Source organism: Mycteria americana, chromosome Z, assembly GCF_035582795.1.
Source record: "Mycteria americana isolate JAX WOST 10 ecotype Jacksonville Zoo and Gardens chromosome Z, USCA_MyAme_1.0, whole genome shotgun sequence".
Taxonomy (NCBI): Eukaryota; Metazoa; Chordata; class Aves; order Ciconiiformes; family Ciconiidae; genus Mycteria; species Mycteria americana.
In genome coordinates, this window is record NC_134396.1 from 34,099,276 (window position 1) to 34,115,852 (window position 16,577).

The window sequence follows — 16,577 nt, forward strand, 5'->3', positions numbered from 1 at the left end:
ACTGTTAAAAAATAAAAGGTGCTATTCTAAAGCACACACCGCTGCTTTCACTGCTGCTAGGCAGCCACAGGCTGTCCGCCCTGACTCCTTGCCAGCTCCCTCCCTGGGTCACAGCGCAAGAGAAGCAGGCAAAGCCAGGGAAGGATGCAGGGAGCCATGGAGGGACAAATCTAAGTAAATAGATGAATGATAATGGGATTCACTAGGCTATTTCAGCAACCTTATGCATATGCCCATGCATGAGGAAGGCTTATGGAAGGAATCCAGGGCTCCAGGCTTCTTCAATTGTCTGTGACTTCCAGCCACATGAAATAAAAAGGCATCTCAACATAGAATGAGGGAAACTGGATTTAAGTCCCAAACCTAGATGTCTTGTTGAAATGGGGTCTTAGGAATGCAAGCCAGGCTGATGCCGCCTGCAGCAGACCCTAGAGGCCCCAAAAGTCTCTTCCTAGAGGTTTGTCACGAGCAGGTCATAGGATGCTACAGGAAAGATAGTGCAACCCAATGAACAACTATTTAATATCTTATCTTGTCTTTTCTGTATCCCCAAGCATTATTAACCGTGCACCATTCAAACACTGCTCTAGAGACAGGACAATCAGTCCTTTCTGGGGCTTTTCAGAGCTGCTAATCATCTGAGTATTGGGCATTTCCAAACTTTCTTTAACATACCTTAGACAACAGCTTTATGAGTTAAAGATAAGGAATTATTCACTGTAACAGAAGAGAAACAGAGAAATTAACTTTGAGAGTGTCCATTAATTGTGAGTTCCTGATATGTGATGCCTAATAATGTTTGGGGTTTTTTTTCTGAATATGTAGTGTTTTATAACATCTTATATATGCCACTACTGATCCTCATGACTAGCTGCCACTGAAAAAGACCAGTACAGTCAGACCCCAGTGGCTTCACTGTGGCATCCAGAACAAAAAGAACAAATCAGACAGGGGTCAGAGGGGAAGGACATGTACGATTCATTCATGCTGACTCCTAGTGACCTGCCCCGCACCACGCAACAACTTCATGGCATGGACACGGACAGGAGATAATTCTTTAGGGCAGTGTTATCTGACTGTACCCATGAAAGAATGCTGCCTCCAACCATGCTGTTACAGTGGAGTGTAGAACCTGCTAGGCATTTCCAAATATTACCATTTTAATAGTAGTCTCTTAACTCACTATTTTGTGTGCAAAAGCAGGTAGACAGTAACAAATTCTAAGGCAGAAATAACATGCCACTTGACATCTATTGCTCTGCTTTGGCATTGCATTCACATACCACCACATGGTCTTGCTGTCAGAGCAGGGGCTCTCCTCTGTTATGTGCCTAGCTCAATGCTGCTTAATCTTTACTGAGCCAGTGGAAAATTACTGGAATTAACAACACAAAGTTGGGGAGCCTGTGTGATGGGTGCTCCTCCATCAATGTTGGAAGATCGCAAAGTCTGGCAACGGGCTATGTAGGGTCAGAGCAGTATTAGCATTTAGAAGGCTTGTTTAAACTTATCTGATCTCTCTGCTCTTAATAAATGTCGTTAATATTCTACAAATAACAGCTAGATGATCTGTTAATCAACAACCACTGTTGAACGAACACTACAAATGCACTGTAACAAGGTAATGCCAGCAGAGAAAGTAGGAGTTAAATCAATCTGATGTGAAAGATCCTTAAGTATAACCTGAAAATACATTTTGTTTGAAAATTGTGTTTCTAAAAATTTATTAAAATGCCAGGCCTAATCACAGATCTGGGACCTGACTCCCACCTTCCACTTTCATTGAGCAATTAATTATTCCTGGAGAAAACTCAGTTTTAATTTTCCTCACTTTAAAACCAGTTTTCCTTCCAGCATGTGCAGTTCACAGTGACCATTTTCTTACCATACTGTGCTGTCAAGACCATTCATCAGAATACCTGCGGCTCCAAATGATGCAATTGGCACATGAATAACACTTGAAAAAGCAGCGTGCACCTTATACCCAGCACAGCCATCTGCACTTTCAGGAAGTATGCTAATGCTTTGACAGTAGTTAAAGGGGTAGAGGTTGCAGGATCAGAAGCAGAAGATACTTAGGAAGTTTTACATTTTACGCCTTACTGAGATTCTCCAGTGGAGTTATGAGAAGTCCCCTCCTTTATTACAGTCTACACCTTATCAAGCACATTTGCTTCCAAATGAAGACATGCTAAAATGCCTTGGACGGCTCTTAACAATTACTAATAACCACTAGTTCTGCAACTGAGCTAACTCCTAAACTTCATTGCCTATTTCTTGTTTTCTACTTGGCTCTTCTGTAATAGTCAACTTTTTGCATTGCTTAATGGATTTCTTTCTCTGCATGTATGAATGCTGGCATGTACAATGATGATGATACTTATTACCATACTATACTAGCTGGAATCAAATGTTTTAACAAAGCATCTTACAACAGGTGAATTCTGTCTTGCTCGCATGATAAAATGTGTTTAGGGATGATTTTCAGAGCTCTTAATCATAACAACTCACTTAACATCAAGATTAACAGATTCGTAGCACTTTTATTGATTTGTTCATTAAAGCATTAGGATTTTTCTAGCACTCCTTTGATTTCAAGTTCAGCCTTTGCACAATTTATAATATGCTGACAGACAGGAAAAGATACACAGCAACATTTTTTTAATACTGTATGACTTCTATCTTTTCCTCCCCTCATAATGCTTTGTCTCTGGTCCTATTTATGACTTCATTCCTTACCCTTCTCAAACAACTTCTATTCCTTCAATATCTTAAATCTTGTGAATGTGTTCATTTTCTCTTTTCTTCTCACTTCTGTGTCACTGTACTGCCAAATTTCCATTTTTCCACGTTAATGTAACTATGATTTCACAACTTATGATGTTCACTGTTATTATAATTTAGATTCATATCTTACCTACTGCAGCAAACCTACAAATAACTAGCAGCTACATTTTCCCTAGCTTGGCTATGACTGAGCTAAAGAAAAGGCTCTAAAAATGCGTTGATGTTAAACTTCAGTCTCTCTTAAAGCTGCAGTTGGCAGAGACGTAATAGATAGCAAGGGAATGTAAGTGACAATGCAGAATGTGGAGCAGGAATTTTAAACCGCAGATTAAAATGGAAATACCCTAACAGGTGTGAATTGGTAACTGAAAAGTTCCCATCCATCTTGGGTGATTTGCAACTTGGGAAAAATACAGGAAGAGCCCAACCATGAGCCAGAGGAGACACCTAATCAAGGCACATAAGCTCTACTGAAGCAGCAAAACTGGCACCAAACAAGGCAGCCCTGCAGCACTGGCAGTCCTTGCACTGGCAGGAGGTGTTCAGGCAGGAAAGACTGGCAGACCCTGCCGTAGGCAGGTCTAGAAAGGCACGTGCAAAGGGAGACAGGGGACGCAGAAAGCCACCGGTTATCTTCAGAAGCAGAACTTCGTCACCGAGTCGGAAGGGCCACAGAGGCAGTAGGAAGATAAAAAACAACCTAAGTGTGGGGCAGAGGAGAATGTCAGACATAGCAAAAATGCTGTGAAAGAGCCAGAGCAACAGGAAATGCCGAACTGAAGAAGTAATGTTCAAGACCGAGGTGAGAAAATGGGGCTCCTCCTTCCCTCACATGGCACTTCTCACACATTATAGCTTGGGATATACAAGGGCAAGGTTAGCTATATGCTCTACTGCTTTAGACAAGCAGGCAAAGATGTGTCCTGCTGGGCTGCTGTCCATCACACTGCTCTTTAGACTTTGCTGCCAGTGTTTTCTGCTGAGGAGAGTGATCTTGTTCTTGCAGGACATAGTCAGGTTTCAGCTGGTAGCCTGAAATAAGGAAGTCTGATCTGCTGCTGTCTGTTTTTCACAGTTGCAATGGCTATAGAGAAGACTGCAATCTACCGGACACGCCAAAAACTAATTAGAAATTGCTGAACAAGTTCAGATATTTCATAAAATCCCAGAACAGCTAAGCCATTTCCTTCAACGTCCAAAGGAAAAACAAGTAGATAAACTAAGAAATCTGTCAAGCAACTGGACTGTCACTCCCATTCTCCCCTGCACCTTGGTCTCATTTATTGTTGCAGAAGCACCATATTTTTCTGGGTATTTGTACAAGGTCTGATAGGAAGTGTCCTGAGGACACTACAGTGATAAAACCAGCTTTATCAATATTCACAGGTGCTGACAAAATCGTATTCTCACCGATACGTTATTTCTTGGAAAGTTTGAGAGCTGCATCTTTTGCCTGAACAAAGACTGTGGCTTAAAGATTGATTTATTTTTTTCTCTGTCTTTTTCTACAGATATATTACAAGCTGTTAAATAACATAGCTCTCCTATTACTGCTGAATACTTCGGAGATGCCACAAGACCACAATAGGCTGCTTGTAGCAGGATCTAAGTCTTTAAAGTAGTGAACTTATGCAAAAGCTAGACTTGTCTCTAACTACACGAATTTCTATAATATTGTCCAGATTTATGCAGGGCCAACTAACAGCCAGACTCATCAAAGACACAAATAAAAAGGCTATTTTAGACCTTAGTACTCCCCTGCCCACAAGCGATAGCAGTGGAAAGCATGGGTGAGCGTAGTGGGAGGCACACAGCAGCCCTGGAAAAAAAGTGTTTTGGCAGTGTAAGGATCAGTGTGTGTTGTCCCCCCCCGACCCCCACAATTGCCTTAATGCCTCCTGACAGTGCTGCTAGAGCTGTGTGCATCCTCCCTTTGTCAACACAGCTCTGCTTCCCATGAGTATTAATAAAGATAAGTCCACAAATGACATTCTGCACCCCACTTACTTAGAACAATTCTGGCTAAATACACCTACCAAGCCTGCACACATTTCCTTTCAGCGTTGCTCTAAGTAGCTAGTATTTAGACATTCTTTACATTTTCAATGCCTCCTGTACATCACTACCATTTGTTTGCTTACCACACTTAAAACTGAAGAATATTTTCATTTCTTCATCACAGACAGAAAGGCAAACAACCAAACGGAGCTGAATTAAGCTCCTATGATTAAATTTAAACAAAAATACTGCCTGTACAAACCATCTTTTGCAGTAATTTTTCAGTGTTCTTACCACTGAGATTATTGCTGCATCCTTGATCGGTTAACCTTCAAAGATTACATATTCTGTTCACTGCAACATTTTAAGAGGACATTGCAAAAAATTCAAAAATCATATGCTTCAGTTGATAGCAAAAAACCTGAAAACAACACCATTGTCAAGCCGTCTACAATGACAGCTATCACAAACAATCACTATGCCAGCAATTAAGCAGTCTTCAAAGCAAGTTATCCGCTGACAATGCCCAACGTTCGTTCCTTTTTTTCCCACTGTATCCTCAGAGCTAGGCAAACAAGCTGAAAATAATCTAACGTGCTAGGTGACTGTGCAGTGAAGTTTTGTTTCCTAATTACAAATACCGTGCCTGCGCTCAGACAAAAGAAATCCCATTGAACTGATGTAAGCTTCTCTCATAAAGAGCTGCAACAGAATTAAAATACAGCTGCCCAGTTCTCAGTAATGAGGTCCTGGTGCTTTGCATCACGCTGACAAACATTTCCCCTTTTTCTGTCTAAAGTAACTGCAACAATAGAGCTGTTAATCAGAAAACCTTCTGCATATCAGCCTCTCGGAGTAAAGAGATGCTTACCTTCTAAAGACTTGAAGAGGCCTTTCTACTGGGAAAATAATAAGGATGCTTTACTGCTGCACTTCAGCATCCCTCTTTCTGTAGCAGTTTACTAGGAATACAGATCCTCCACCATTTTCTTGTCACGTGGCTAGTGGTACTGCTAAATAAGGGTGATCACCTGCCTTCAGATAGCCGGCTGTGTGAACCAGCAGCTACCGGGCTTTGGTTAAAGAAGCGCTTAAATGAATGCAGAGCTGTGCTTCAGCCGTGAAAATTTTTTTTTTTTTTTTACATTCCCTGTGGAGCTTTGTCGGAGCATCACCAAACTTTGATACGGCGAGTCAGCTGGCAGTAGGAAAAAGCTCCCTGCTGTTTCATTTCAGAGCCCGAGGAAAGCTTGTGATGACAGACTGCATAGCAAAAGTTCTTATGGATTCAACCCGTCTCAACCCTTGTTTTGGTTTGCCTCGATGGTTACAGAACACATGCATATTCAAACATGCTTTACATAATTTGTTCGGTTTGCAATTCAGCTATGGGAATGCAGATGCAAATTTAAAAAAAACACCACCAGTTCAGAAGGCAGGGTGAATTCTGAAAACACAAACTGTACGAGCACCATGAAGCAATGCTGATGGCCTGTGCTCTTGACTGTGTTTCTTAGGGGTGTGCTTGAAGGAAGGACATTTCTTCCTATGCAGTGCAGTCCCACAGTCTCCTTTTATAAAAGCCTCTTGGGGACAGGGTCCCTAGAAACTCCAGGTTTCTTTCCAAATGCAAAACAGCTTTCAATCCTATTCCCTTGTAATCCTGCGGGGATAAAACAGCAAGGCAACAGGCCCTAGGACGACGTAACCTTCAGCTAGTTTCTCCGTTCACACCACGCAACTCCTCCTTGAAGATGAGTTATGTGAGAACTGGAGATGCTTTCACATGAAATTGCTATGCCATAAGCAGTCAAAAACAAACAAAATCCTAACTCCATTTTCATTTGTCAGTACAGCTCCATGCTCACCTACAGCACAGTGTAAATAAAAATTTAGTGGCTCCCACCTTGTTCTTCATGGTATTAGTAATCCTACAGGGAAAGTTATCATCATCTGCTGCAGGTCTCCTGAGAAATCAGTCCCCAGCTGCTACTTTAGAGAACAACAGATCAAAACTAAGCATTTAAAAAAAATAAAAAATCATCACCAATATGAAAATACATTTCTAAAGAGGACAGTGCTGCAGACGTGATCTTCGATGCTACTGTCAGCTAGCTCTGCATAAAATTTCCAACGATGAGAATATTTTTTAGCACTTTTTCAACTGGATAATCTTTAATTCATTTGAAATAAAAACTCCAGAAACCCAGAAGCTGTATCCAGGAAATAGAGCTAGAAAGTATTTATGTACAATAGAAGTCATTAGTAGCATGATTATGTTGAAGCTATGAAATTAGTAACGTGGCAGAAGCTATGGCCTTGATCCTCCATGCTCAGAATGACACAGAACGCCTTTGAGATTTTTAGGACGCTCTGGTGGGACCCACTAAGCTCACTGGGGCTCACTGTCAAAGTCAGGTCTGCGTCAACAGGGTTAAGTTTCAAAGCTCAATTAATCATTTAGGCTGAAATCTCATGTCATTGATCACATTGATTGGAATAAATTAGATAGTGGATTAGCTCAGAAAACCTTGGGGTTTTGAATAGTGGGGGAGTTTTTCATGTGACCACTAAACCGTACTAACATAGTCCAGGTCTTCTTGCTTTAAGAAAGTGGCTCTGTCCACCCAATCTCACAATTTAAGTAAAATTTCAGGACCACAAGTGAATAATAGTCAGTAGGGTTTATTTCCTTTTAAAATTGTTTTTCAGTCACTGAAGGTTGTTAAAAGGTTTTTATAAAGTACTTGGTATTTGGCATGTAAATATTAATGCTGTTTTTACAAAAATGGGATCATCACCATATTGGCTGCTGCTATTGTTAACAGCTGGCTCTGCAATGGAAAACTGGGTTTTTAGTTTTAATTAATTTTCAACCTCCAGATGGTGATGGAAAATACTGTATCACCCCAAAATTGATAACAAAAAAGATAATTGTCATGACTTCATAGGCCAAATCAAGTAGAGAGAAAAAAATGGTGTTACTAAAGCCCATGCATGAACTGCATATGTTGTTACTTCCATCAATAAAAAAGGTTAGCAGTGAGATTCAGTGACGTTAAAATAGATTATTACAAAATTAAAAAAAAAAAAGAAATGTTTTAATGAATTTACAGCTATGTTGTTGGAAAGTTCCCTGCTCTGAATCTGTACCAGGGATTCTTCTGTTTTCACAGAAGCAACATATTCACGAAGGCTAATACGTAACATAGAGCTTCTAATACATAATGTATATTACTAGAACTATATAATGGTATGATATATATAATAATGTAAAATACATTAATTATATAGTTTCCCATCCTAAACTCAGAAGAACATTGAAATCTCAAGTTCTGAGCCAGCAATCTTAAAGAGTTCTTGCTCATGACAATCTAAATATTTTGTTTAGTTTCAATTCACTTTTTTACTTTTTTTACAAGACATTAACTTTCATTTACATGGACTTTCCTACAAGCAACCTTCTCAGTTGTTGCTCCTTTCCTTACATGTTTGTTTTTAACCTTTAAAGCATGCTCCTTGTGTTTAGTCAATTGTCATGCTTTGTGCTGCCAAGTGGGAGACCTGACTTCAATTCCCATTTCAAGTCTATAATCCTGTAGTTCAGCAGGAGCTGGAAGCACCACTGAAGCAGCATGCCTGGACTCCAGAATGCCTGGAATTGCTTTCCAGCAAATCTGGCCAATTAATAAACAATCTTGACAGGAGTGAAAGATGACAGCCCCATGGGTATGCAAGGAAAAAAGGAAACAGAGGCATCCAAAGGGAAGTAAAGGTTACTTTGCAGAATGTGGCCTCTTAAATTTACAACAGATTTTCAATCCTTTAGGCTTCCTATATATAGCAGCCTGCTTTGCCCATTAAAGCAAGAAGCAAACCTGGGCTCCCTAATTCATTGCCTTATCCTAGCTTTGGGGTGATAGAACAGACTTTTTGAGAAAATACTGTGTGAAACCCTTGGTCCACTGGAGTCAACGAGAATTTTTTTCCCTAGTTGCATTCTGTCAGTATTTCAGTTCAGTACTGGACTTTGATATTTGACTTGAATCATTAATGGCTTTGAGATATATGATGTGCATTTGGTAAATCACAGAGATAGCAGAGTAGTCTCAGAACTCTTATTAATTTTGAAATAGTCACAGATTTTTCTTTCATTATGTTTAATTATCTTTATTCACTGTCAACAACAGGCAGTGTGATGAAAACAGACTTCTCTATTAAAAATTTACTGGATTGCTTACAGTAGTGGGGAATTTTAATAGCCAGCAGTACAGCAATGGTCACAGAGAGACATTCTGGACAGAGCCAGTGGAAGAACTATCTTTTCCAAAAAGTCACTATACAAATGAGCAGAAAAGACTGATTCCTGCTTCTTTGAGAGCATGCTATCAGAAAGATAAATGAAGCTTTCTTTTGTGGAAGTTTTATTCTATTGGGTTAAATAAACCTTGGCAGTTGATCAAAGGAAATTGCCTTCTGCTCAGTTTTGCCACCAGTTTTCCAAGCTCTCCCCCAAACCTTCCAAATATCAGTGTCCTTATCTCTACTGCTCTCACTACTTCTTACTCCTCAAGTCAATACATTATTTCATAGTATTTCCCTCATCTCTTTCCAACTTTTCCTACTAAGGAAAAGGATAATCCTTCCCTACAGCAAAGGTAAGAGCAAGAATGATTTAGTATACACAACCACTAACACACCCTAAGGAGTGTGCTGTTAGGTAAAAGCTAGCATAGTCACCTGCAGTGTTCTCCTTCTGCCTCCTGACCACTGCATCACCACTGAGCCATACAGCTCGGTAAGACACGACAGCTTCTATCGGGAAGAAAAAGACCTCCAGTCTTCATAAATTTTACTGCCAGCACACCTCCAGCCACAGGAGCAGCAGCAGCAGCAAAATATGTTATCCTGCCTACCCAACTTCGTACAGTGCTCCACAAATTCTTCCTTTATAAAAGTATTCACTCTCAGCTGTTCACATATGGAAAGCCATATAAAAAGCTATTTTCTTTCTGGAAAGACTGACATTAATAATGTGCTATCAAATATTTTTCTACTTTTTTATGAGGCCAAAGAAACCTCTAGGGTTTATTATTTCTTATTCCTATTTTCTTATTCTTCCTATTTTTCCTATTATTCTTGTTTCTATTAGGGTTTCTTATTCCGCTGCTAAAGCAACCTACTTCAGCATAGTATGCAAGCATGAACTTCAGTTTTTTCTAAACAGGGACATGTGAATAAACTGTAGATTCAGAAGAGGGCTTAGAAGGCAGTTACTGAGTAAATGCTTCCATAAACTTTGGACTACAGATTCAATTGTCCATTAGTTGGGATGTCCCCATCATCTGTTTGAGCACAAATGATGAGTCACTTCATTCTTCAGAGGTACTGTGATTATGCCATATGTAAATATATGAAGGTGAAGTATATACCTAAAACTAAGGAACCTAATTTCTATACCCTGCCAAGGGGTATATGAAAGAACAACCAGCAGTCCACAACGAAAGCTTCCTCGCAAGAAGCAAAGGCTGCACTAGAGAAAGCCCCGGATTCAGGAGCCATTTCTAAAAGCACTATCACAGAGATGGGTGTTACAGGTTCAGAATGCAAACTTAATTGCATAAAGCAAAAATATTTGACAAAACAAAAAAATAAGCAGAGAATGTAATCCATGCTCAGGGCAAAGCTATCCAGCCAGACCTTCAGATTAAGGGTGCTTAATTTTCTGATACCAAGCAGGCTTAATTAAGCATAAGCTAGGAAATAGACTATTCAGTCAAGGTAACAGTCACATTTCGTGAAGCATCCAAGAAACTTTCCTGAGTCAAAATTATGGCCTTTCAGAAGTACAAGAATTCAGGCAGAAGGACACTTCGGAGAGCTGAGTATCAGTTACTTAGACTTTGGTTCAGTTCTACCAAAGCCTGCTTCAAAGATGTAGATCTTTGGTGGACTCAGAGCATGAAGACTAGCACCATCAGGCCATCCAGAAACGCTAGTGCAATAAGAACAAGAGAAAAGCCTTAGTTTCTTTTCTTATGTGATGACACCAGTGTTTCTGTGCTAACCTCCTGTAGGCTGGCAGTTCTGCTGCATTACATTGTTTTAAACTTTGTCAGCCAGGAAGGGCAGCTAATTTCAGACTTACAAGCTGCACACTGAGGTATGTTTTAAGAAGGAACTTGTGTTTTTAAAACTGTCAACCAAATGCATTAGAAAGCATTTCTAATTACACACTTCCACCCTGTCAGTTGCTGTTTCTTCAGCTGTTTATGTAAGAGGTTTAGTGAAATTGACATGTAATCTAGAAATAATTATTCCTGTATGTGTTTTATCCTTTCTACCATAATATTTTTTGCGTGTTGCTTTGGTTTCAAAGGAATCAAAGCCTCCATGATCATGCTGTGGGTATGTGTAGGGATATCTGCATGTGTCCCTGCTGTCCCCTACAAAGTCTGAAGTCATTATCTAACTGACCAAAGACATAAGCTTATTACAAGTTTATTGAACATCAGCTACCAAGCACTGAGGAAACTGAGGGCAAAACAGCGAAAAGAGCTAAAATCCCCAAAGACAAAAAGAAATGTTGTAAATATGTTTCCTTTTAGTTTCCCTTTCGTAGATAATTTCGCCTAGCCTGTCAGTATTCTTGGCCTTAAGTAAGGAAGCTTAGATAGTAGAATTGCTAACGAGCATTCTTTATCTGAAGGAAACCTACGTATGGTCTTTCCCCCCTCCTAACAATAATCATTAGAGTAAGAACGCTTTGCCTGTGTTAAATCCTTGGTTAGCTTAGATAGTTACAATGTAGATACGTAAAAAGGAATTCTTCAGGCCCTGTGTCCCTGGAAAGGGCTGATAAGGAGAAGCTACACAAGAACCACCTGGTTTTGGATATGCAAGGAAGGTATGAGCAAGACAAAGATGGACTGAGCATGCATAAAGACAAAGTTCAGTCAGCGGTCAGAGTGATGAAGACTACCGACTTCCTCCAGCGACCACCAGAGGATCCCTAACGACCACCTAAGGACTTAAGTACGCATGCGTCAGAGACACATATATTAATGAGTTCCAAGAAATCTCATGTTTATATAAATTAATCTTACGAATATGTATGATTTTGCAATACATAATCTCTGCGATCTTGCTTGTTTGTCGGAGCACTTATGGTGCAGCGATCCCCAGTGCTGCCCAGCGCTGTAATAAAGGATGCCTGCTTAATAGTAACTCCGTTGCTATTGAGTTTTATTTCAGGAACACTCTGAAACTCCGATTCGCCTGCTGGGAGATTTGGATTTTAAAGGGTAGTCTCCACGAATTTTGCTTCAGCTTCACTGTAACAGCGATCTCTATTAGATATGAAATCCTCATACAAGAGCAATATTTTTAATAACATTAATGGTGGAAAAAAATTCCATTAAATTTCGCACCTTATCATCAAAAAAGTCTAACAACAAAATATAAACCCAAGGGAAGGTAGATTTTACTGGTTTCATGCTTCTATAAATAATTGTTAATGTAAATGCTGAATAACTTCCTTACTTTTCTTTACTGCTCTGGGCTTCAAAATCACTGCTGTTAAGGACAGAAATAGCCACTGCTATCCACTGAAAAGGCACTTGGTATTAAACAAGTATTAAACAACTTCTGAGTCAGATAAGAAAAAAGCCTATAGTGGAAGCTATACTGACCATATATATATTCTATACCAAGAACTACTGTATCTTTTCCTTGCAGGATGCACCATATTCCATCACGCATTTAGGTATTCACTGAAAACACTCTTACATTAACATGGTCCAGTTTTGGACTTTAATGTGGGGATCAGTCTAAGAGAATATACTAAGCTCTAAGAATAATGAATGTACTACACCTGAAACACCAATGCAAACTACTATTGTGTATAAGATTCAAGTTTTTACTTTGGAGACTTACAGAAATTCTTAAAGAAGAGCAGAGTTCTTCTCAAAGTGGATCTAACAATTCATAGCAATAAGATGTATCCATGGCTATAGGAATGATTTTTCTAGTGCCAGTGTAAATTCAAAAATCAGATTCTTTTCTTGAGGTTTCTGGCAAAGAATCTTACTGCTTCAAAGTCATCTCAACTCCATTGTGCTGATTTATAAAAGTCTTTTAAAATCAGATACCTAGACCAGTTTTGGTTTCCTCTCTAAGAACATCATGGGCAAGTAAGCATGGCAAGTCAAACCCTGGGATGCTGCCTGCATGTAATTAATCAGTGTGACTTAAGCAGGGTCAGCATCTGGCTGCTTTTAATTTAAATTGCTTTATGGGAGACAGAGGAGTTGACAGATGATTTGTTCATGTCGGATTTGCAAGCCTGCAACTAGCCAGCGCCTCTAAACAACCCTTCCTTTTTCCTGTCCCATTCACCATTTATTGTGAGCAGAGGTTGTAAGCATTTTTTGATTTAAAGATTTTTCACTAGAAATTACTGGTTTGTCAAAAAACAGCTTTATTCATTGAAATCAGTTGGTTTTGATGAACTCCCAATGAAACCCTGCAGAGATAATGGAGGAAGATGACTTCCAGGGTGTGGACTAGTCCTAACAAGCCAAATACCTCAAAGTCAAAGGACATCTAGTTTTCCTAGATCCGCAAATCCCAAGCCACCCTTCCACACACTAATGTGGATTCAAAACAACTGCTTGGGGATTTTCCTTGTTTTGCTTCTTCCGGATTTCTCTTTTGTAGAAAATTTCAAAATTGCTGCTTTTCCTTCTGGAATGGAAGTTAGAAGCTTGGAGGATTGGGTGCCACAGAAATGTGCCAACCTGCTCTACTTTTGATAGTTTCAAGGTCAAGCACTCAGCATTTGGTTTATTTCAGACCATACAGAACTGGGGAGTGCTCATCTTTTGCTAACCCTTCTGAAGATTTGACTCTCTCTTGAGGGCAGTAAATGCTACCCTGCATCAATAAAAGCTGTCTGCCTTGCAGAAACAGAGCCCCTCTTATCTCATATTCTCCTCAGTGCTGTCTGTCTAGTTAGATTGAACTGATTTCAGCCAGGGGCAGTGTGTGAGGGCAAAATATGCTGTGTATACTACTCAAAATCTTGTCTGTCAAGAAAACCTAAAGTCCTATACAGGTGCCTAAGCTTAAGCCTGCAAGTAACATCATGATATTCCAGAGTTTCTGAGACTGTGGTTTCTGTTTAGAATGAAGCCAGCACAGGATGAAGCCATACCGTATATTAAAAATAGCTCAGCTGTAGCAGTGTCTGATCTTGTGGCAATGATACCCTCTTTGAAAAATCTGTGAAAATGTTTAGAAGGGAGGTATTTTAACAAGTCTGGGGGAAGATAAATCACAGCTATTGAACTCCTTATTCCTGAAACCTTAATAAATTATGAACTGTTTGGGGTGGGGAGGGGGTTAGCAAAAAGCTGTGCTTTTCTATCACGGATTATTGGTACATGCTGTTATCAGGGTTATACTGTCATACACAGGCATATCACCTTTAAGGGAAAAAAAGCCAACTGCTAAAATTGCAAAATTTCTAGTGAAAATTTCAAAAAATAAAGTCTAAAATAAATTGCAAGCCAATTAAAACCTGATAATAGAAGTTGTGAATGTGATGTGTATTCTACACTGAACTGACAACTGCTTGGGAGAAACTTGAAAAAAAGTAAAAAGTCAGTCTTGCATTTCACACAAACAATATGTTTCCACGTTTCATACCACATGTGTTCTTTTGGGTAAGTGCAGTTAGAAAGGAATAACAATTGCAAAGCAGTTACATCCCCGAGTTTTATTTGTCCTGGGAAGTTTCTTCTGTTCACAAGAATTTCACTGTATAAACGCAATGCCAGGTTCCTCTTTGTAGAACTGCAGCACGTCAGTTGCAGATGCCCAGGAGAAATGAGGTCAGACTTCCACACTTGCATCGCTGGGGCTAGCCTGGAAGTCCACTTTAGCAGTTACAACCTCCTGGTTGTAAAAGATGAGGAGCCAACAACAGAAGCACCGTCTCCAGTACACTACAGTAAATGGAGTCAAGAGGGTGGTCTCTCTCTCCATCTGGTGACACAGCAGAGAGACAGCAGGCAGTAGCAATGCTGTCAGCACAGAGGCTGCACTTACACCCAGAGGCGGGTGCAAATATACTCAGACTGCCTCAACTGCCAGTCCAGTCCAAACAGAAGAAATGCTGCTCTGACCAGACTACAGCTTGGAAATAAGCACAAAGACCATAATTTTCCATCATCCTTTTCCTTCCTCTATAAGCAGCACCTTTTTCTGACCCTGGGCCTCGACTCCCTCCTACCTTCCTTCCCAGCAGTTTTGCATTAGGCAGAGATAGTACTTCACTTCAATCCCTCCATAACCTCATCACTGGCATTACATCTGGACTGGCAATATCATCAGTACCTGGCTTTGGCCTGCGTTCCCTGGCCACATCTGTTTCAGACTTAAAGGTAGATTATGAAGTCTATGGGACTTCACAGAAGGAAGATGGACTTATTCCTGCAGGGAAGTGGCCTTACAAGCTTCCTGCACTGCAAAACAATCCTAATTTGAATCATATCAAGCAACCCAGAACAAAGACTCTCTTTTTACAAAGGGAGGAATATAGTGATACTTAAATCATATAAATATAATTAGTACTTCAGACTTGAAAGTCCTGCCATCTATTCATAACGTCATACACTTCAATAACATTGCTAACAAGTGAACAGAAGACTATGGAAAGGAAACGGGTTGGCTTTGCCTTACCCTGGTTTTTCACTCAGTTGTCTTTCACTGTTGAGAAGCCCCGTTTCCTCCTTCATTTCTTGTTCTGTTGCTACATTATTTCCAAGTCTCTGTTGAGAATTTGCTTCCCATGCACCATCACCACCAACCGCCTGCAACACATGTGTTCCTGCGATGCCTGAGCTCTCGTCCTTGGTAGCCAGGCTGTCCGAAGGAGAACAGCCCTCATGCTCAAAAGATTTCTGAAGGGGAGTTTGTACTTGAAATTCTGCCTGAGTGTCAAGAATCGATTCCTGCACTACAACAGCTGCTCGTTCTTCGCCAGAATGTCCAGACCTTGATTTTGGCATCTCTGACCCAGCAGAAAATTCTTCAGGTGATATGTCACTGACTTCATTTTGGCCCAATATAATCCAGCCCTCATCTTGCCCACAGCTTTCCTGTGATCTCCTTTCATCATCCAGTTTTTGAGGCACGACAGAAGAACTTTTCTCTTCTAAGTGAACAGAGTCCCATTCAGTCCCAGAAACAGAGTGATCCTCCCTTTCATTTGTAATGGAGATTGGCTGAAAGGTATCCAAGGAGCCCGGTGAAAAGCCTTCATGAGATTCTATTTGTTCAGCTACATTAGCTTCTTGAAATGCAAAATCACTTTCATTTCTTTCAAGGCTATCCTTCGTTGAAGGTATATTTTCTGCCTCAGTAACAAGGATGTAATCCATCTCCAGTGAAGTTGGATCTTGGCGCACCTGCATCCTCACATCTTCCTTACCCTCTGTACTTTTCAGTTCAGGGGTCTCAGAGGAATTTCTCAGCTTACTCTCCCTGCGAAGTAGGGAGTCAGTGCCAGCTTCTACAAAAACAGGCAAACAGAAAGTTTTTGAATTACTGTTTCAGTCACCATGATTTCTTTAAATCAGTACAGTGAGATAAAGCTCTTCTCAGTTTGCTTTGCTCTGTTAATGTGTACTTGAATTTTATAACATCATAATCATCGCTATAACTGTTAAAGATTATACATTAACACTGTAGTCATTCCTACGGGATAAATGATTCAGTGTCCCATATGC

The 16,577-nt window shown here is 40.1% G+C and overlaps 1 protein-coding gene across 1 annotated transcript in view; it reads right to left on the bottom strand.

Moving 5' to 3' along the window:
• Positions 1-16,577, bottom strand: part of PRUNE2 (prune homolog 2 with BCH domain) — a 144,247-nt gene that overhangs the window by 36,821 nt on the left and 90,849 nt on the right. Inside the window, exon 9 of the mRNA XM_075527458.1 lies at positions 15,529-16,360. Within this exon, the coding sequence (XP_075383573.1) occupies positions 15,529-16,360 (832 nt within the window). The remainder of the gene's footprint in view (positions 1-15,528; positions 16,361-16,577) is intronic.